General features: G+C 32.0%; 1 protein-coding gene and 1 long non-coding RNA gene across 2 annotated transcripts; one reads left to right on the top strand and one right to left on the bottom strand.

Moving 5' to 3' along the window:
* The first annotated feature begins 9725 nt into the window (after positions 1-9725).
* Positions 9726-11214, top strand: LOC124940609 (RNA-binding protein 25-like). Its single transcript, XM_047481135.1, has 2 exons — positions 9726-10040; positions 11068-11214. Exons 1-2 carry the CDS (start codon positions 9726-9728, stop codon positions 11212-11214), a joined length of 462 nt encoding a protein of 153 aa, XP_047337091.1.
* Positions 11215-16613: 5399 nt separating this feature from the next.
* Positions 16614-20096, bottom strand: LOC124918754. Its single transcript, XR_007097516.1, has 3 exons — positions 19990-20096; positions 17243-17323; positions 16614-16861 (listed from the first exon to the last, which is right to left on the bottom strand). It is a non-coding gene; the product is annotated as an uncharacterized LOC124918754 (long non-coding RNA).
* Between the last annotated feature and the right edge of the window lie 3141 nt (positions 20097-23237).

Raw genomic sequence — 23237 nt, 5'->3', positions numbered from 1 at the left:
TTTTTAATTAATTATTTTTTTCCTCATGTAAAATATACGTTTTCTCAACAATAATTTTTATATTTAAATATAATATTACATATTTAATTTAGAGAAATGATATATACAACAATTTGATAAAAAAAGAAAATATATCTTAAAAAAAATATAAGAGAGAAAAAAATATTTTTACTTTCTTACCAAATACTGTATAAAGGTGCTATATAAGAGTGAGTGTTGTATATATCACTTCTCTTTAATTTATTTATATAAATATATGTAAACACCTTTTTTTTTTATAAAATTTGGAGATGTATAACTCCTCCACAATTATTTGGATTTCTCACTCCTAAATTAATTTTTATTTTCTTTTACATATATTATTATTGTGAAAACTATCATATGAAAAATCACCCGAAAAATAAAAAAACGAAAATATAGCAATCTTAATGAATGTAGAACAATAACGTAAAAACAAAGAATAAACAGAATAACGACACAAAAGTTTTACCCATGTTTGGACCAAAAATGTCTCAGTTTCGGAGAATGTAAATATATATAGGTTTTTAGAATTCATAATTAGGAAAGAATCATTCTCTTTATATAATATATTATATTATATTATATTATATATTATATTATATATATATATATATTCTTTCCCTCTCCATATAATATAATAAATATGAATTATTTTCTTCTTCTATAGACCTCAAAACCCTAGGCCCAATTCCACAATTCTTCACCTTGCCTCTATGTCCATTGTGAAACGAATGAGCATCATCACTAAGAACATCTTATAATCGATCCTCATACTTCTCCTATTATGTTCCAAACTTTGTAACGTGAGTAAGTTGCAACATTTTCGAAACTTGATTTTCGTCACCACATTCGTGGCCATATCTACGGGATTTTTCATCTGTGTGAATCTTCTCCACAACTACCGTTCCACTCGTTATGACATCTCGAATGTAGTGAAGTCGAATGTCGATGTGTTTTGTGCGCTCGTGAAACATTGAATTTTTGGACAAGTGTATGGCGCTTTGATTATCGCAAAACATCTCTACCTTATCACGCTTCACCCCAATTTCACCCACGAGACCCTTCAACCAAAGTGCCTCCTTGACTCCCTCTATCATAGTGATATACTCGGTTTCCATTGTTGAAAGAATAACTACATATTGTAATTATGCTTGCCAACTTACGAGCATTCAAATAGTGTAAACACAGATCCCATTAGGGACATTCTCTTATCCAACTCAACATATCCTCTCAACTTATCATCACCTACACCGCACGTTTAAAACAAAGATCGACATCTAAGGATCCCTTAACGTAACAGAGAAACCTCTTCGTCGCCTCCCAATGTTCTTTCCTCGGGTTTGCTATAAAGGGACTAACAAGACTAACCACGTATGCAAGATCGAGTCACGTACATATCATGGAATACATTAGGCTCCCAACGACACTCGCATATGGGGTATTTGCCAGTCTCACCTTTTCCTCCTCGATACTTAGAGATATCTTTGAGGAGAGCTTGAAATGAGTATATAACAACGTTTGAACTGTCTTGGAGTTAGACATCCTGAACTTGGCGACCACTTTTTGGAGGTAGTCTCTTTGAGACAAGAACATGGAGCCTTTCTCCCGATCCCGCTCAATCACCATCCCCAAAATTTTCTTTGCCGGCCCCATATCCTTCATCTCGAACTCATTTCCTAAAAAACTTTTGACCTTACAAACCTCTTCCTTGTTTCTTAATGCGGTCAACATATCATCCACATATAACAATAGGAAGACCCCGCAACCATCAACGCACTTGACATAGACACAACTATCGAAATTGCTCCTCACGAAATTGTTACGAACCATGAACTCATCAAAACATAAATACTATTGTCTTAGGGATTGTTTCAAACCATAAATCGAGCGTTTAAGGAGACACACCTTTACTTCATCACCGAGTTTAACAAACCCCTCAGGTTGCATCTTGAAGATCTTCTCCTCCAAGTTCCCATGAAAAAATGTTGTATTCTCGTCCATTTACTTAAGCTCCAAGTCAAACTGATTCACTAAAGTGAGAAACACATGAATGGACGTGTGCTTCACTACCAGGGAGTAGATCTCGTTAAAGTCAACACCTTCGCATTGTGTGAAGTCCTTAGCTACCAATCGCGCTTTAAACCTCAACTTGTTACTACCCTCTACACCTTCTTTGCACTTGAACATCCATTTTGAACCAACCACCCTCTGATTCTGGAGTTTGTTCACCAATTTTCACGTCTCGTTTTTGTCAAGCGATGACATCTCCTCTACCATACCACGCTTCCATTCAGTTCTCTCCTTGCTCTTCATCGCTTCTCTAAATAATTTCGGCTCTGATTATTGTACCTCATCTGCCACAAGTAATGTAAAGACTACCAAATCAGAGTAGCCAAATTTCTCCAGAGCCCGGGTTGTCCTACGGTCTCTATCTCGTGCTAATTGGTATGAGCTAAAGTTCTCTTTTGGATCCGTACCTTCCTCCTCTACATGACTGTCTATTTCATCCTCTTCACTAGCCTCCTCCATGTCTACTGATTCTTTAGGAATCCCTCCTAGGAACTCCACCTCAAATTACGTCCTCTCTCTAGCGACTTCGCCAGCTTCGACTGACTGTGTTACTCCATAATATAAGTCGGTTTCCTTGAAGATCACATCACGACTAATGATACACTTGGACGTTTCCCCGTCCTTGTAAAAGAGATTCTAACCCTTTACTCTCTTAGGTATCCAACGAGCATACACTTCTCCGCTCTTAGATCAAGTATTCCACCTCGTTGGTGCATGTAAGCCACACACCCAAATACCTTCAAGCTGTCGAGTTTTGGAGGAGCACCATTCCAAACTTCTTCTGGTATCTTGCATTCCAATGTCGTCGATGGACAACAATTGATAAGATAAGCCGCAGTGTTAATCGCCTCACCCAAAACCACTTCGATAGACCAACCTCAAATAACATACACCAAACATGCTCAAGTAGAGTTATGTTCATCTGCTCCGCCAAGCCATTCTATTGCAGTGTTTGTTGGAAGGTTTAGTGACGAACCATTCCTTCTTCCTTGATGAACTGATTGAACTTCTCGCCTAGGTACTCCAACCCATTATCTTTTCGGAACTTTTTAACCTTCTTCCTGGTCTGAGTCTCTACCATCTTCTTCCACTCCTTGAATTTAACAAATGCCTCATCCTTGTGTTTTAAGATGTATACCCAAATCTTGTGCGAACAATCATCAATGAAGGTGATAAAATATCGACCTCCACCTGGAGTTGCAGTCCTTGCTTCCCCCCACAAGTCTAAGTGAACATAATTGAGCGTCTTCTGAGTCACCTCAACTGTTCGTCTAAACTTCACATTCGTAGCTTTATTGTATATATACAGTTATTGCAAAACTCCAAATCATCAAGTTTCTCCTTGCCAAAATAGCATCTTTAACACAACTTCTTAAAACACCTCTCACTCACATTCCCCAATTTTTATGACATAGACTTGTGGACGATACATCTCGAGGTTCTGCCAATGCCGCCATATCACCAACCAGTGGCTGTCTTGAAGGACATAAAGACTCTTCTCTCGCACACCCCTCATTACTATTAGCGACCCCTTTGTGACCCTCAATACGTTCTTCTCTCCCTTCCATTCAAAACAAGTTGGTCTAGTGAGCCAAAAGAGATTAAATTCCTCCGAAGATCCTGGTCGTGTCGTAATTCTGTCAATACTCTCTCGATTCCATCATGCGTCTTCAAACACACTAATCTGAACCCCATTACCCTACCAGACTTGTTGTTACCTAACAAAACTTCTCCCACTGAAGTCTTCTCATAGATCTCGAACCAACTCTCGTTAGGTGTCACATAAAACGAACACCCGAAATCCATAATCCAATGCTTGTCAGACTGAGTAGTGGAGACAATGAGAACATCCCCACTTTCGTGCACATTCTCAACCTCTTGAACAACCGCCGCTTCTTCGCTTTTCTTCCTGTTGTTACTAATATATGGATAATCTCGCTTAAAGTGCCCCTCCTTATCATAATTGTAGCACTTAGTAGATTTCTTCCCGAGATACTTCGAATGCCTCTTCTTCTTTCTTTTATTGTCTCTTTTCTCGGTTCTCTCTCAAATCAAGAGTCTATCTCCACTCACATTGCTCTCTTCATTCTTCTTCTTTTGGTCCTTCGATCTCAACACACTCATTACATCATCGAGGGTAAACTCCTTTCTCCCATGCTCGAGTATATCTACGAACGTCTCATACGACTTCAGTAAAGAATTCGCAAGCATCAACGTCTTATCCTCATCCTTGTACTTCTCCTCGATGTTTTATAAATCAAGGAGAATCTTGACATAATCGTCGCAATGCGTCTGCAAATAATTCCCTCCAGTCATTCTAAACTTGAAGAATCTCTACTTCATGTAGATCCAAGACGACAATATCTTAGTGGTATACAAAGATTCTAACTGAAGCCACACCTTTGTTGTCGTCGTGGCACTAGAAAAATCTCGCAATATCTTATCATTGAGACTAAGAATCAAGGTGTTATAGGCCCTTTCCAACACCTCCATCTTTTTCTCTACGTCCATCGAGACTAGTTATTTCGATTCCCCCTTGAGTGCTTTAGCGACTCCCATGTTGCATAGGTGTGCCCTCATCTTCAACTTCCATAACCCAAAATCCTTTGTCCCATCGAACTTCTCGATATCCACCCTAGAAGTTGACCCCATCTCAAGTCAAAGAAATCGAACCGCGACCACCTTAGACCAACCTCGCTCTAATACCAGTTTCTTGTGAAAATTATCACCCGAAGAATGAAAAAATTGAAATATAGTAATCGTAATGGATGTAGAACAATAACGTAAAAGCAAAAAATAAACATAATAACAACACAAGAGTTTTACCTAGTTTTGGACCAACAATTTCGTACGTCTTGCTTTCAGAGAATCGATTCAATAGAGTTATAATTACAAATTCTAACTCTTTAAATGTTCTAGGTTTTAGTCTCACCACTCTCTACAACTCGTTTACAATGTAAATATATATAGGCTTTTAGAATTCATAATTAGGAAAGAATCATATTATATTATATTATATTATATTATATTATATTATATTATATTATATTATATTATATTATATTATATTATATTATATTATATTATATTATATTATATTATATTCGTTTTTAGAATATATTATATTATATTATATTGTATTATATTATATATTTTTTTAGAATATATCATTCTCTCCATATAATATAATATATATGGATTCTTTCTTTTATATCTAACATTGAGCCACACTAAATTGGACCTCAAAATCCTAGGCCAATTCCACATATATAAAGTTGATCCATTGTTCTATAAAACAAGTATTAATAATTAGTAGCATAACTTTTGATTTCTCCATTTATACCAACTCAACTGAAATGGTGGACTTTGACGAAAGTTAATGCTTCTAAACTAGAGACATTAGAAATTCAACATCTTTTTCTCCAGCCTGCTCAGTTTGAACTGCTTCAAATATATTTAATAGTTTACATATAGTTTTTCATGAAATTTAAGGAACTAAATATAATTTACATGCAAAAGCTTCAATAATATGGAGGCCTTACATTATTCAACCAAGTTTTAGAAAATAGAAACTTCAATAATAACAAAGCATTTAACAAAAATTTCTATTGCACTTTTAAATTAAACTTCTAGATTTCAATTTCTTGTTGTTTGCATCACTATTGTGAGTTATTCAAATCATCATTTTCAAAGGTTAAAAAACCACTTGAAAGTGTAAATGAAATATATACTGTAGAGAAGAAGATTTATTATTTTATTTTATAAGCTAGAATTTGTTTTTAATAAGGATTTAAATGATAAAAACTCTTTAACATGATACCTTTATTTAATTAAATAACTTAATCTAATTAAACAAAATAATTAAAATTTAAACAAAATAAAGGGAAAAAATAGTTAATATGCATGTAAAAAAAGTTTTTTTATATACTTTATTATCTAAGGTAATTTTAAATGAATAAACACCTTAAATATATTAAGTATAATAAAAGTCTAAAGTATTCTCACTTAGATAAATTATCACCTTAACTTATTAAAAAAAATCAACTATTCTTGAAAATTAAGTTATTTCAAAAATAGTTCTCATAAACTATAAAAATTGGGGTGAAAAGTGAGGTCTACAACCAGGCAAGGGTGTATTGTGGAACAACTTCATATTCTTATAGGTATCTAGAAAACGTTGTTCACTTGAGTTGTGATATCTACTATAATATTCACCACCTCGGTCATATTTGACTTACTTTATCTTTTTATTGAGTTGGTTTTCAACTTTAATTTTAAATTATTTGAACATGTACAATACTAGTTACTTTTCATGAATCGGAAATATATATGTGGTGTGAAAACTATCACCCTAAGAATGAAAGTAGAATAATAGCAACTGTAGTGAAATGCGAAACAATAGCTTAAAAGTAAGAAAAAATGAAATAACGACACGATAATCTTACCCAAGGGCGGAGCCAAGTACAAGCTGGCCAGGGCTGTAGCCCGGGCAGCCCTAGATATTATGTATGCATTCATCAATAACGACGGTAATTTACCGTCGTTATTGATTGCATGTTTGATATTATTATAAAACTAGCCCAGGTAGATTTTTTTGTTAAAGAATTAGCCCGGGTAGGTTTCAAATCTTGGCTCCGCCCCTAATCTTACCTAAGTTCGGAACAACAATGTCCTACGTCCTGCTTTTGGAGAATTGATTCAATAGAGTTATTATAAGGATTACAAATTTTAACTCTCTCTGTTTGTTCTAGGTTTTAGTCTCACACTCTTCTTATTTACAATGTATATATATGCTTTTAGAATTCATAATTAGGCTAAAGTTCATGTGATATATTTGACATCTCCACCATGATATGATCTCGTGGCGATTTAGTTTACATTTCCACAATAATACAATTTGATTGACGTCTTCACCATTATGTGGTTTCATGCCTTTTAAATACAAGAAATAATCGCACATATCTTCCTTCCCCTTTTTGTACCTAACATTGAGGTATACCAAATTGGGCCTCAAAACCTTAGGCCCAATTCCACAAATTCTACACCTTGCCTCTATGTCTATTTTCAAACAAATGAGCCTCATCACCAATAACACCCTAGAACCAATCCTCATACTTCTCCGATTACGTTTCATATCATCTCTAAGTAATAAAAAATATTGATGTTAAAAGAGAAGAAGATGTTTGATAGTCATATAGTCAAATTGAAATAATATGATAAATATTACAAAATATAAAATATGATATCGTAATTAAAAAATCCGTAATATGTTTGAATCGGTCAACTAGACATTACTTACACCAAAAGGACAATTATTCTCTTAGTGAGAATGAATTTAGAGTGATAATTATTATAACTTGATTTGAAGATGAAATGAGTTTATTAGTCAAACTATGTTTTAACCGAAATTTGAGAAACACAACATAGTTGGAATTATACTTAATCCTTTGCCCCATTTTTTCTAGGTGAAGTGCGAACTGTGCGATCAGCGTGCCGTGTGTGCCGCGATATGCCGTCGCGGTCGTAATTGTCATTGAAGAAACCCTCGATCACAGTCGCAAAGAAATCACACACCATTTGTTATCGTGCGAACTATGCCATCTGTGCGATCCGTGTTCCGTGTGCGTCGTGGTTTCATCTCTCGGTCGGAAGGGTCGTCTTTTCACAGAAATCTACTAAATCTACTCATCGATCTCTCGGTCAAGACTAGAGTACATCAGGAAATCAATTTCAAACCTATGTGTACTGTAAAGTTGTTAAAAGCTTCGCTGACACGAATCCGTCCGTGTCGGCCACTTTAAATATGACTTTTGCAAACATTTTAGCTTCAGCAGTACGGGAAATTCCCTCTTTGTCAACAGTTGGTACAAGCCCGGCCAACTCTCTTAATCGGGCAATGGGTTAATCCAGCACATGCTCCCCTGATCCTAAGATAGAAAATTCGAATGCAACTAACCTCCACATAGGCTCAGGAGAGAATCACACGAATATCCTCTTTGAAAATCATGGGTCTCCAAAGCCAGGAGGAAATGGTGGAAATCTGACTGACGTGAGCAAGAGCAATAATAAAGATTTTGCAGTCAACACGCTAGGTATGTTTTTTACCAATCCCAATAACACTATGAGATGAATGAAAATGATAATAGAACTGTTAGTGGAATACATGCTGATAGCCTAGATTGTGATAGTCTAGGACATGCTCTAGGAAACGATAGAGTAGTTCTGGAAAATAGTCTAGGAAATAAAAATGCACAGGTCATTAACTCAGATTCTAATGGGAATCAAATTCAACTTGAGATTATTGAGATACCTGACTCAGACGAAGAAGCAGAGAAAATAATTCAGAAAGAATTGAAAAGAGAAAGAATTAATGCAAAAAATCTGGGTGAAACAGGAAAAATGCAAAGAATGGCAGCGAAAGTATTGGGTAAAGAAACAGACCCAAGGAAATAGAGGGTTGGTTTTAATGAAAGGGCCAATCTGAAAGGACTTAGAAATCAGATAACGAAATTATTGATACTAGGAAAGAAAGGCCAAATCGTTTTAAGCAAAGAGAAAAGCCAACAGTACACAGAGCAGCTCAACCTACATTACCTAGAAGACTGGAATCTTCTAAAAAAGAGGAGTACGATACTATTGTGAGCTGGTCTATTGAAACTTTGAGAGAGCTCTCTAAATGCCCCCAAACCAGAGTCTACTTCATCAAGAATAATTCTAATTGGAATGTAGACCAGGTCTGGAAGAAAGCTGAAGAACAAAGAAAAACTCAAGGGAATGATCAGAAAACAGGGCAAAACCAGAGTAACGAGCAGAATGAACAATAGAAACAGAATGTAGGGTAGAAGAACATAGGGGAAACAAAATCTGATAATCCAGTTCAAGAGAGGGGAAAGATTTTTCTTGGAACATTTAAGCCAAAAGTTGAAATTATCGATTCCCCATTTGAATTCAAACTACCCCAAAAAGTTGAGGAAAACTGCGTAAATTCATGGAAGAATGTCATAGTGGGCAATTTCATCGGAACAAACAATGTGCCTTTTCTAGTAACCAAAAAAACTCTAATGGAACAATTGGGGGAAAATTGTCTAGAAAAGGTAACATCAAACATTCATGACTTGTACTTTCTCAAATTCAAAGAAGGATCAGATCTCGAAAGTATTCTGATCAATGGGCACACATTTGTTGGAAAAAACTACATGAAACTCGAAAAATGGACAGAAGGTATGAACCTCTTCAGCAAGCCCAAAGAAACTGTGCAAATCTGGTTCCAATTGCGCAACATCCCTCCCCACATGTATAACCCTGAAGCATTAAGTCACTTTGCGAGCCTATTGGGGAGTCCACTCTATATGGACCCAACTACAGAAAAAGGTGAGCATATGACTTATGCTAGGATGTGCATTGAGATACACCCGAGATCAAATCTTCCATACCAGATGACGGTAACAGACAGAAAAGGTGAACCCACAATTATGAGAATCTCATATGAGTGGAGGCCGAATAGATGCTTTGACTGTAATACATTCGAACATGTCTGTTACAAGTGCCCGAAAATAATTGAAGAAGAAAGGAAGAAGAAGATCGAGAAAGAGACAAAGACAGAGACAGAAAAGAAACAGAAAGAAGAACAAGAAATGTTGGAAAAGGAAAAGGTTGAGAATGAAAGACAGAAAATGGTTACTAAAGAATCGGTATTGAGTAAACAGAAAGATCAAGATAAGGAAGGAAATTTAGAACATGGTTTTGAAGAACAGGGGAAGGAAGATAGAGTGGTAAGACATTCTGAATCAAAGGCTGAGAATGAAGAGGTAACAAAGAAACTTGAACTGGAAGCAAGAATCAATACCGAAGAGGTTGTGGAAAGGGAAAGTGTGGGAGAAAGCAAGAAAGGGAAAGTGGGTGAAGAAAATGGGAAAGATAAAGAAGAGGCAGCTGAATCGATTGAAACTGTACAATCTCCAATTCAAAAAAAAGTTGACTAGAGAAACACAAAAATCCCAAAACAAGAAGGTAAGAAAATTAAGGAAAATACAATTCCTTATAGGCCTGCTATATGGGAAAAACAGAAAGGAAGAAAAATGTAAAGGAAGGGGAAGTAAAGCTGGAACATCTTCTTTTCATTAATTAACTTAATTACATGGAATATTAGAGGGTTAAATGACCCCATAAAAAGAAGAGAAGTTAGAAGAATAGCAGAAAAGAATGAAATCATAGTATTTGGAATTATTGAAACAAAAGTCAGACAAAGTCAAATAGAGAATGTTGCCCAAGGTTGCTTCAAAGAAGAATGAGAATTTATTCATAACTCTGATGGGATTAAAAGTAGAATCTGGGTAGGATGGGATAAAAGAAGGATTGAAATCAAGAAAATTTTTGAAAGCAAGCAAGTTATTTTGACAGAGGTTATCAATCTGATGACAAGGATAAAAATATTTTTTTGCGGTAGTCTATGCAAGCAACTATGGGACAGAGAGGAAGACACTTTGGAATGATTTAAGAAGAAGAATTACGGACGACGAACCGTGGGTTATTATTGGAGATTTTAACGTTACAAGATTCAGGAATGAAAGAGAGCCTGAGACAGACATATCACAAGACATGCATGATTTCAATGAATGCATTCGAGACATAAACTGCATTGAATCGTCTTTCTAAGGTAATCTATTTTCATGGTCAACAACAAGAGGGGCGGACAACATGAGAAAGAGCATAATTGATAGAGGCCTAGTGAATGAAAAATGGGTGGAATTTTACCCAAGAAGCCAAATCCAGGTTTTGCAACCAGGTATCTCTGATCACTTCCCTTTGAAATTCTTTTGGGAAAAGGAGAAAAAATAGAAAAGACCCTTTAAGTTCTTCAACTTCTGGATGAAAGATGAAGAATTTAATAAAATCCTTAATGAAACTTGGAACATCAGAATTAATGGAACAAAGATGTTTAGAGTTTGTGAGAAACTAAGATTACTGAAAGGGAAGCTGAATAAACTAGACCAGAAAAAATATAGTGGGATTTCTAAAAGAGTAGAGGAAACAAGAACGAAACTAGAGGAAATACAAAGCAAGGCACTAAGAGTCCCAAATCTACCTTATAATAGGGAAGATGAAAAAGAGGCTCTTACGTGATTTAGAGACCTCTGTTCTAAAGAGGAAAGTTTTGCTAAGCAAAAATCTAGAGAAAATTGGCTTTCATTAGGAGACAAGAATACTTCTTGCTTCTATAAAAAATGTTCATCAAGGAATTTCAGAAATCAGGTCCTAAGGCTCACAAACTCAAATGGAGATGTTTTACAGGGACAAAAGGCAGTTCATGAGGAAGCAATAAGTTTATACAAAGAGCTGATTGGAACAAAAACTAGCACAATAATAGAGGACAGCCGAAGATTGCTTCAACAGATTGTGCAAATGAAAATCAGTGAAGAAAGTGGTAACAAATTGATTACAAGAGTCAGTATGGAAGAAGTTAGAAAAGTTGTGTTTTCGATGAAAGGGGATAAAAGCCCAGGGCCAAATGGTTTCAACGTGAACTTCTTCAAAGAAAACTAGGAAATAGTGGGTAAAGATGTAAGAGAAAGGGATTTGGAATTCTTCCAAAACAGGAAAATGTTGAAGCAATGGAACGTCACAGTGTTGAATTTGATTCCTAAGAATTCAATTCCGAAAAAAATTCAAGACTTTCGTCCTAGTTCATGTTGCAATGTTATTTATAAAATTATATCAAAAATTATTTCGCAACGTTTGAAAACAGTTATTGATAAACTTGTAGGATTATGGCAATCAGCATTTATTCTCAAACGCTCTATTTCCCATAACATCCTACTCATGCAGAGCTTATTGAATGGATATGGAAAGAAAAACATATCGCCACGTGTGGCTTTCAAAATTGACATTAAAAAAGCTTTTGACTCGATCAGATGGGGATCAATCCACGAATTCCTCCTTGCTGCAGGTTTTCCAATTATTTTCATTGATTGGATTATGCAATGTGTTTCCACTCCTCACTTTGTTGTGAGCGTGAATGGTATTCATGGAGGCTTTTTCAAGGGTGAAAGGGAAGTAAGGCAAGGAGACCCTATATCTCCTTACCTATTCGACTTAATAATGGAAATTCTTGACTGCATTTTAAAAATATTTCTGAGAAGTCATCATTTCAAATTTCACCCGTACTGCAAAGAAGAAGCAATAACCCATATATGTTTTGCAGATGATCTATTTTTTGTGGCTTATGCGGATGTTGAATCTGTTAGTATAATCAAAGAATCTCTAACAATCTTTTCGAGTATTACAGGTCTATACATCAATTAGGACAAAAGTCAGGCTTTCTATGGAGGGGTTAATGAAGAAAGGAAAGAAAATATTTTTAATATTATGGGAATCAAGGAAGGTGAACTACCAGTGAAATACCTTGGAGTACCCCTGTCATCAAAACAACTCCGATACAATCACTTTAGACAACTGGTAGAAAAGGTTAGAAATTCTGTCTTGGGTTGGGCTACGAAAAAACTGTCTTATGCAGGTAGAATCGAGCTCGTTAAAAGAGTCATTTTTGGAATTATTGGCTACTGGGCACAACAGATAGTCATCCCAAAGAAAGTAATGGCTCAACTCGATAGAATCATGAGAGACTACATATGGGAAACACAAGGCAGAGGAGGAAAAAAAGTCAAATGCGAGGATGTTTGCACTCCCATAGAAGAAGGAGGACTAGGAATAAAAAGTTGTGTTGAATGGAACAAATCCCTCACCATCAAGAGCTTATGGGAGTTGGAGCAAAAAGCGGACTCTCTATGGGTCAAATGGGTGCATACAAGATTTATGAAAGAAGAGAAGAGTATCTGGACACTAAGCATCAACGAAAGAATGGCATGGTCATTGAAGAAAATCCTAAAAACAAGAAAAGATGCCTTTCAAATGGTGAAAACCACAATTGGAAATGATGGAAGAGGGGTACTATTCTAGCATGATCCTTGGATGGATAATATTCCCATTATATTCAAAGAAGAAATGCAAGGAAACAGAGTTAGAAGAGAATACATCAAGTACTCATTTAGAGACGTATATGGAGGTAGATGTGATTCACTTTTTAGGCGTATTCCAGAAGGTGATAGAATCCTAAACCTAATGAGGCAGAAGCAACTCAATGAAAATAATGATGAAATAAGCTGGAAAACAGAAAGCAATGAGAAGTTTATTACAGGAAAGGCATGGGAAATGGTTAGAACAAGAGGACAGGAGGTAGATTGGCATAATGTGGTATGGTCTCCAAAGATTATTCCTCGTCACCAATTTATTCTCTGGCTGGTATACAGGAAAATGTTGACAACAAAAGACAGAATTCGAAAATATATAAACATTCCTGATATCAACTGTGTCCTATGTTCGGGAGTTGAGGAAAACATAAACCATTTATTTGGGGAATGCTCTTTTGTAATACAAATCTGGAGGATGTATGCTACAAACATGAACATCATCAACTTTCCAAGAATATGGGAAGAAATCCAAGAGTGGATGGAGAATAAAGTAAAAGGAAGATCCTTCTATGTAAGTATGTTGAAATGCTACTTTGGAGCAGTAATCTACAATATCTGAAAAGAAATAAATTCAAGAACTCACAGTGGAAGAAGTAGAACCGCTGAAGATATTTGGAGAGATATAACTTCAGATGGAAATGCACTCATTCAATCCTGGAGAGGAATCGAAAGAAATGAAGAGAATAGAAAGCTCTGCCATATATGGGATATTTCGTTTGAGAAGGTCACAAGTAGAATAAAAGTAAAAACGATGTAGGCGCTAATTGATTATTGTTATTGTCTGTAATTCAATTATTGTTTCATTGTCAAATCTAGAAATTGTCTAGATCTGATCTTAAACTTTTGTATTTTTTTCCCTCTTTTGGGTTTTTTTAATGAAATAGCACTAAGCTGTTTTCCCAAAAAAAATATAGTTGGAATTTTAAAGAACAATTTTAAACAAAATGATATATAAGAAGATATTTAAAACTTAGTTAAATGTATAAGAAACATTATACCTATTACATCAATATAAAATAACATTTATAAAATTAAAACAATATATTCTAAATGTTAAATAATATAAAAAAATTTAAAAAACTTAAAATTTTAATCTAAAATATCTAACAATCTTGTAAATTTTTAAGATAACTCTGTGAATACGTAAAAATGAGTAATGAATTAAGTTGATCAAATCAATCTTTACTAAACACTCTGAAAGATAGTAAAAATAGTCTTTCCAAGCTGGTTAGTAAGCAAAGCAAAAAAATAATAAATCAAGTTATCATTGACTATAATAATAATAATAATAATAATAATAATAATAATAATAATAATAATAATAATAATAATAATAATAAAGGCAAATTAATAATAATAATAATGGCAAATTATTTGGACGGCCCTTTAATTACTTCTATCGCTCACTTTTAGCTCTTAAATTAATTTTTGAAACAAATTACCCGTTAAACTTTTAAAAATCCTTTTCGTCAACTTTTTAGTTAAACATAACGATTTAAGCTTAAAATATTAATTTCGTATATATTATCTTTAATCTTATTTTTTATATTTATATATATAATTATTTAATCATTTATATATAATATTTTATATATATTATTAATTTTTATATTTATATAATTATTAAATCTTTTATATAATATATAAATATATTATTTATTTTTATCTATATCTTTATAAAATAAAGTTTAAAATAATTTATATAATATATATTTAATTTTTATATATTATATTTACTCATTAACTTATATATAATATTTATATAATATATATTTTAAAAAATAATTTAAGGTTTAAAAGTAATTGAGTATATAGTTGGAAGTTACCATTATTTTTAACCCTAATATTATTTTTTTAAATATAAATTTATATATATATATATATATATATATATATATATAATAATTAATGATTAAAGATAATATATATAAAATTTTAATTTTTTTTAGATATAGAAATATATATATATATATATATATATATATATATATATATATATATATATATATATATATATATATATGAGATTTAATAATTATATAAATATAAAAAATATTGATAAAAAAATATATATATAATATTATATATAAGCAATTTAATAATTATATATATAAATATAAAAATATAATTAAAGATAATATATAAAAAAAAAATATTTTATGTTTTTTTTTTAGGGAAAATAATATTTTAAATTTAAGTAGTTATGTTTAACTAAAAAGTTGATGGAAAGGTTATTGATCACTTTCTAAAAGTTCAAGGGGGATTTGTTTTAAAAATTAGGGTGAGGGTTAAAAGTGAACGATCGAAATAATGATCGGAATAATTAGAGGGCCGCCAGATAATTTGCCCTAAGGACAACGAAAAATTCATACAAACAGATGATAATGTAAAAAACTTTAGATGAAATCAATTCTAATGGATCTTTATTAAAAAAAAAATATTTATATATGATAACATCATCTACTATACTCATAATAAAGAAATATCTATTAACTAAATAAAAACTAAATTAAAGAACAACTCAATAAAAAAATATGACCAGCAAACAACCAAATCAATGGTTGAGAATATTATTTAAATTATAAAAATTTAATACGAAAAATACAATCTAATTACCGAACAAAACAAAGCGGATTTGGTGGTTGACAATCGTTCGGACTTGGTAAAGTTTGTTGCGGTATCGGTAGTAGGACAGATGACTTATCGCAATGCCCACATACCAATATTTTATGTCTCCTTCGCTGACGTCAAGTAGGCCACGTGGATTGGCCAGGGTCTGATTCAGCTAATAATACCTCGATTCCGAAGCCTTCAGAGTATCTTTTTGATAGGCGCCTTTATTTATACGGGGAATCCAAAAAAAAAGATATAAAAAATGGATGAAATTGCTAAAAATAAAAAATATAGGGATTTGCCATATCCACTTTAAAACCTGAAAACTCTGAAACAAAGAAAGTCCAACTCTACACCAGATCCTTGAAAAAGACCTCATCTAAAAAAAAAAAAAAAAAGACACATCACATTATAAGAGTCATTTACAAAATGAAATTTTCACCATCTCGAAAACTTATAGGAAAAAAGAGAAATAAAAAATTTGCATGAAAAACAAAGAAAACATTGACCACATCCTCTTCATTTGTGACCATGCCAAAGGTATATAGACTCTTTGAATATTCTTAATTTCAAGTGGAACATGCCGCCGCCTGAACAGCGAACAATAATACCGGTAATAATTGAAAACATATCTCTCTTATCTTATAAAAACAAGAATCATAAAACCTTCCACAGAAAAAATACCTCATTTAAAAGTTTCAGTTTTTACTTACTTCTATTAGGAAAAAATATTAGTGACATCTAACATTTTCAGTTGTATTATTTTTATTTTCATCATTCCACCCCCTCCTCATCTAATATATATCAAAAAAGATTCTTGCATTTTATTTTCAATAAAAATAGATATTTTCAAAAAAAACAAAAAAAAAATATCAAAAAGAAAACTAACTATGTATTCATAAAAAGGGAATAAATTTTACATCATTTTTACAGGAATAATACACATATTTGATACTATAATTTCAGCAATAAATGTAACCCTGAATGAAAAAAAAAAGTTCCAACAATTTGTATAAATATGCAAAATTAAAGACACTTATAACATTACTAGTAAAAATTCAAGGTTTTACAACTGGCCTCGTATTGTTCCAAAGCCACTGACGTGCTGAACCGTCGAGCAAGGGTGAGACCTGAAAATGGTTTTGAGCCATCCAATTTAAAGGTTGTTACTTAAATTCATAAGAATTTAGAGAATAAATTAAATTGCAGCAATTTATGCCTTCAAAATCAAACTAAAAATCCAGCTTGTTTGTGTGATTAAATTTGTCCAATGAGTACAAATTGAAAAAAAAATAAAAAAAAATTGTGGATTAAAATCCAAAGATACTTCTTTTACCAATCGAAAAATAATATCCTCTGAAAATAAATTGGATCCAGATACAACCATTTTAATTTATTTTTTTGATAAATCCTAATTTCCAAATAAGGTCAAAATATCAACAAACTTGAAGGTAGGAGTCCAAAAAATATAAGGCTTATGGCTTAAGAATAGTTTCTCAAATAGAAGTTACCTTCTCCCAAACGTCAGTGTGATAGTTATTCAGCCAATTAATCTCCGTATTCGTGAGCAAATTAAAGTTGATCAACTTCGTCTGCGTGGTAAATACAAAACCATTAGCGGTAAAATATTAAGCACAAATGTATATGGATCAAATTTTGGTGCTAGAGACATAAATGGAAAAGCATTGGATTCCATTTCTTTAAAAATAACTTCAAGTTCACAAAGAAATATGTTAAGTGATATGGATTTAGTTAGGGGGTAAACCCAACCCGTATTACCCAACCCAAATTAAATTTACCCAACCCATAATTCAACCCATATTATTTACTAATATGGGTTGGGTTGAGTATGGGTTGGGTAACCTAACTTATTTTATTTTTATTTTTTTATTTAATATGTATTTGACTCATTTAACATATTTTTATTCGTTTAACACGTTTTGACATTTTAATACGTTTTTCACACGTTTAACACGTTTTTGACACGTTTAACACGTTTTTGGCACGTTTAACACATTTTTGACACGTTGAACACGTTTTTCATTTTTTGGCATGTTTAACACGTTTTTAACACGTTCAACACGTTTTTGACACATTTGACACGTTTTTAACACGTTTTTTTCACGTTTTCGACACGTTTAACACATTTTGACACATTTTTGGCACGTTTAACACGTTTTAACACGTTTAACACGTTTAACATATCTTTTCACATTTTTGACACGTTTCACACGTTTTTAACGTTTTTGGCACGTTTTGACACGTTTAACATGTTTTCCACGTTTTTAACACGTTTAACACGTTTTCGACACGTTTAATACGTTTTTCACATTATTGACACATTTCACACGTTTTTCACATTTTGGGCACGTTTAACACGTTTTGACACGTTTAACACGTTTAACACGTTTTGACACGTTTAACACGTTTAGACACATTTTGACACATTTAACACGTTTTTGGCACGTTTAACACGTTTTGACACATATTTCACGTTTTTGGCACGTTTAACACGTTTTCCTTGTTTTTGGCATATTTTGATACGTTTAACACATATTTGACACGTTTAACTTGTTTTTCACATTTTTGACACGTTTAATACGTTTTCACACGTTTAATGTCTAAAGTGTGAAAAATATATTAAACGTGTCAAAAATGCCAAAAACGTGTTAAATGTGACAAAACATGTTAAAACTTATCAAAACGTGTTAACGTGTAAAAAAATATGTTAAACATGTCAAAAATATGTTAAATGTGTAAAACGTGTTAAAATGTCAAAAACGTGTTAAACGTGCCAAAAACATGAAAAACGTGTTAAACATGTTACAAATGTATTAAACATGTTACAAACATGTTAAACGTGTTAAGAATGTGAAAAACATGTGAAACATGTCAAAAACGTATTAAATGTACCAAAATGTGAAAAATGTGTTAATGTGTGAAAATGTGTCAAATATGTCAAAAACGTGTTTAACATGCCAAAAACGTGAAAAACATATTAAATGTGTGAAACACGTGTTAAATGTGTGAAAATGTGTTAAACATATCAAAAACGTGTTAAAATGTTAAAAACGTGTTAAATGTGCCAAAAACGTGAAAACCGTGTTAAACTTATCAAAAACGTGTTAACATGTTAGTTAGGTTAAAAACGTATTAAACGTGCCAAAAATGTAAAAAAGACGTGTTGGGTTTGTCAAAACCGCGTTAAACGTATTAAACATGTCAAAAACGTGTTAAACATGACAAAAACGTGTTATTAGTATGAAAACGTGTTAAACATGTCAAAAACTTGTTAAACGTGCCAAAAACATAAAAACGTGTTAAATGTGTGAAAAACATGTTTTAAGTGTGAAAATGTGATATAAATATTAAAAACGTGTTAAACGTGTGAAAAACGTGTTAAACATATCAAAAACGTGTTAAAATATCAAAAACGTGTTAAACATGCCAAAAACGTGAAAATTGTGTAAAACTTATCAAAAACGTGTTAAATATGTTTAAAACGTGTTAAACGTGTCAAAAACGTGTTAAACATGCCAAAAACGTGAAAATTGTGTAAAATTTATCAAAAACGTGTTAAATATGTTTAAAACGTGTTAAACGTGTCAAAAACGTGAAAATCATGTTAAACTTATCAAAAACGTATTAACGTGTTAAATATGTTAAAAACGTGTTAAACGTGTCAAAAACGTAAAAAACGTGTTAAACTTGTCAAAAACGCGTTAAACGTATTAAACATGTCAAAAACGTGTTCAACGTGACAAAAACGTGAAAAACGTGTTATTAGTGTGAAAATGTGTTAAACATGTCAAAAACGTGTTAAACGTGTCAAAAATGTGAAAACGTGTTAAACGTGTCAAAAACGTGAAAACGTGTCAAAAATGTGAAAACGTGTGAAAACCTGTTAAACGTATGAAAAACATGTTAAACGTGTGAAAACGTGTTAAACGTGTGAAAAACGTGTTAAACGTGTGAAAACATGTTATAAGTGAAACGTGTTAGATGTGTGCAAAACGTGTTAAACGTATGAAAAATATGTTAAACATGTCAAAAACGTGTTCGACTTAAAGTTGGAAGATGATTAGTTTATATTGGGTAATTTTGGTAACCCTAACCCAACCCAAATTAAACTCAACATATACTCCACCAAACCCATACTCAACCCAACCCATATTACCCAACCCAAATTAATATTTTGGGTATGGGTTAGGGTTGGGTTTGGGTAAATTCATATTATGTTCACCCCTAGATTTAGTACCTGTATAGGAACATATGTCAGCTTTTCAAATTCCAGATAGGTAATTCCACCAAAATGATTTGGTGTGTTAGCCTCTTTCACATGGAGAAGATTCTGTAAGAGAAAACATCAAATATGACTCCGATTATTTTAATGAACTATGATCTCTTCCGAAGTGGAGAAAAAAACAACTTTTAACTACAATTTTTGCAATTATCTAGCAAAATTGAGATATGGCCAAAATTTTGGGGAAAATGTAACTTTCCAAATTTGGTGACGATTATGGAAAATATATGTAACATGGTTCATCAACCTATGCAACTGTTTGTTCTAACTAAGAACTTATTTGATCTAGGTTTGTTTTATAAAAATAATCAGATTATTTTGGCAATTACTATAGGTATCTGCTGGGATGCATGGATTGGGGCTGGTAGTATGATGAGTCTGAAGAAGCAATGGGATATTGTTTTTTTGGTGGCTTATATGACTCGATCGTAACTGGAGAACTTTCACCGATGGTATGTGCACTACGTGTTTCATTCATAATGTTATACTTATGACCTTGGCTGAGGTGCGCATTGGTCATCTAGCTGACTCTGTTGGTAATCTGATAGTTATGTTGGAAGAGCTTCCGATAAGATATTTTCTGTTTTTTTCATAGGTCTAGGTCCATGTATTTTGTATTTTTCTTTTGATTGTCAGTTTCTTCCTCTTTTTTCCACTTGTTTTTCATGTCATGCTTTACATGTTGCATTTAAACAACAAAATTTCTCATTATATGATGGACCTTTTACAAAAAAACATAAATCCAAAATACTAAGGTATTTGGATTAATGACTATCCTTTGACTTTAATATTTTAAAAGGTTGTAAAACTAAAGAAAGGGTATTTCAGTATTTTAGTTGACGATTTAAAAGATGATGAGAGAAGGGTAAATCGCTGAAGGAATCCTTATATATATTATAGTCAACAGTGAAGATAAATTAGAATATGTTAAACAAGAAATTAGTTTCTTGTCACATATAACTGAACTTATGCTAGAAATTAAGACAAAATCTCTAAACAATATTTAACCTACAATGCGACCAAGTATTGCGACCAAGTATGAACATTTTTTGAGAAAGCATATGTAAATTTCTCATAAATACCTAAATAAAATGCAAAATATTAAACATCAAAAACTTATAAAAAAAAATGCCAAACATCAATTTTAATGGAAAACGATTCAGTTTAACAATCTTTTGAGCATTAAAAATTATAGTATATAACCTAGAAGAGAATTTGTAGTTTGTTTTTAATTTAGTAACAAAAAATTGAAAAACTAATGAGGTAATAATATAAATATTCTTCCAAATACCTTAATCTCTTGAAATACTTTTCAACTATATATTAAACATATTATTACCAGCAAAAATCATACTCTTTCAATAATCTCAAAATTTTGACATGATGATATAATTTAATTAGTTCAATCAAATTACTAGGTTATCTTAGAACTAACAAAAATCATTATTCCTAAGCAATCTATAAATTTTCACATCATATTAATCATATTAACTTGATTAATTTAATTGAAATACTAGGTTACTATAAAATAGTATGCCTTAACTAAAATTATATTTAATTTCGTTTAAGAATTTTTATTTCTAAAAATGCTCATTTTGCTAACATAGAGTTTTGTGTTTATTTATTTATTTTAAAATTAACGACGATTCATTTTCCTCACAAATGTCACGTATGATTTAGGGTATACTCATTCTTGTTAATTATTTCTTTTCCAAAAATTCTCTTAGTGTTGACACATGGGTTCTCCTTATTAAAATTATGAGTTAAGACTTAACATGATCCCTCTAATAATTTTTTTTATTGTTTAAAGGTTAATGAATCAAAACATTTTCAAGTCTTGATCGACTCACTTTTAACAGTTAAAAAAAATTCAGGTTTTAGTTCTCTTAATTTTCTCTTTTCTTTTACGAAACTTTGGTCATCAATCATGATATCAACCTAATTTACAAAAGATTGCTTCAAGTTATTCAAATCTTTTTAAAAATAATTGTCATGTTTTCTTGACTTAAGATTTCATCTTTACGTTTTGATTTTGTACCATATATTTCAAAAAGTTTATTACAATTCCATTTATCAAAAATAAACTTTAAATTTTGAATTTTATAAGAGAAATATAGTAAGTGAATATCTGATCGAATCAGTATATTCTAGTTCTTGCATCGGTGGCAATCATAGCTATATATTGACAAGTTTGAGGGATGATTTCAACATCTCAACTAGTAACATCTCAACCAGTAACAGTGTATATGGCAGAATCCGTACACTTTAATTTTTGACCCAAAAGCACTCATCAATTAGCTAGCTAAACAAAATAGTGATTTTAATATCTCACCCACTATAAATATTTTCTTTAATCATATTTTTTTCTTCTCTTTTTCTCTTCTCATTTTTTAATGACCAGGGTGTATTTGACAGAATCGATAAACTTGAGTTCTTATTTTTGACAATCAAGACTAGGTCTAGGTGAACAACAAGTGGTGATTTTAATGTCTTGACTAATATCGAAACTTTATTTTTCAAAACCCAAAGTTTTTAATCGTTCTTGATTTGTTGCTACTAAAATTAGAAATGAATAATTCTTTTTAGAGATATGGTTATTTATGTTTAATACAATTTCGTTTTATCGATATTTCAACCTCTCTAAAGATCATAGTATATGTGGATAGAACCAATCAAATATCTTTCACTTTCTTTTTTTAAATAGGCCGGATTCTCTTTTAACTGGTGTTGGTGTCTCAATCTCGTTCTTATCACTACTTGTTTTATAATATCCTTATTTTTCTTTGTAAAATGAGATCAACATTTAATCTTTTCTCACAATTTCAAAGAATAGAGTAATAATTATAAAACATATAATAACTACAACTGAATCTAAAATAGGTTGTCTACGCTTCATTGTGAAGAATCAAATCTGACTGTAGTCTAATAAAACCAAAAAAACATTTTCTTTTATGGTAAGAAATAAATTGATAAATAGAAAATTATAATAATTATAACCTCACATAAAATAGATTTGCATATGTATCTTTCTAAAAAAATCAAATCAAAGCGTAATTTGTTTAGAATCACGAAACATTTTATATTTGAAATACGAGATATTTAATTTATATAAAATTATAAATTTTACTGGACATAAATATGTTGTTTATGTATCTCATTTAAAGAAGAATTGTGTCTAAGAGTAATTCGTTACAAATGTTTCT

The sequence above is a fragment of the Impatiens glandulifera genome, chromosome 1, assembly GCF_907164915.1.
Source record: "Impatiens glandulifera chromosome 1, dImpGla2.1, whole genome shotgun sequence".
NCBI lineage: Eukaryota > Viridiplantae > Streptophyta > Magnoliopsida > Ericales > Balsaminaceae > Impatiens > Impatiens glandulifera.
The sequence above is the reverse complement of the archived record's forward strand: the minus strand, read 5'-3'. Positions and strand labels throughout refer to the sequence as shown.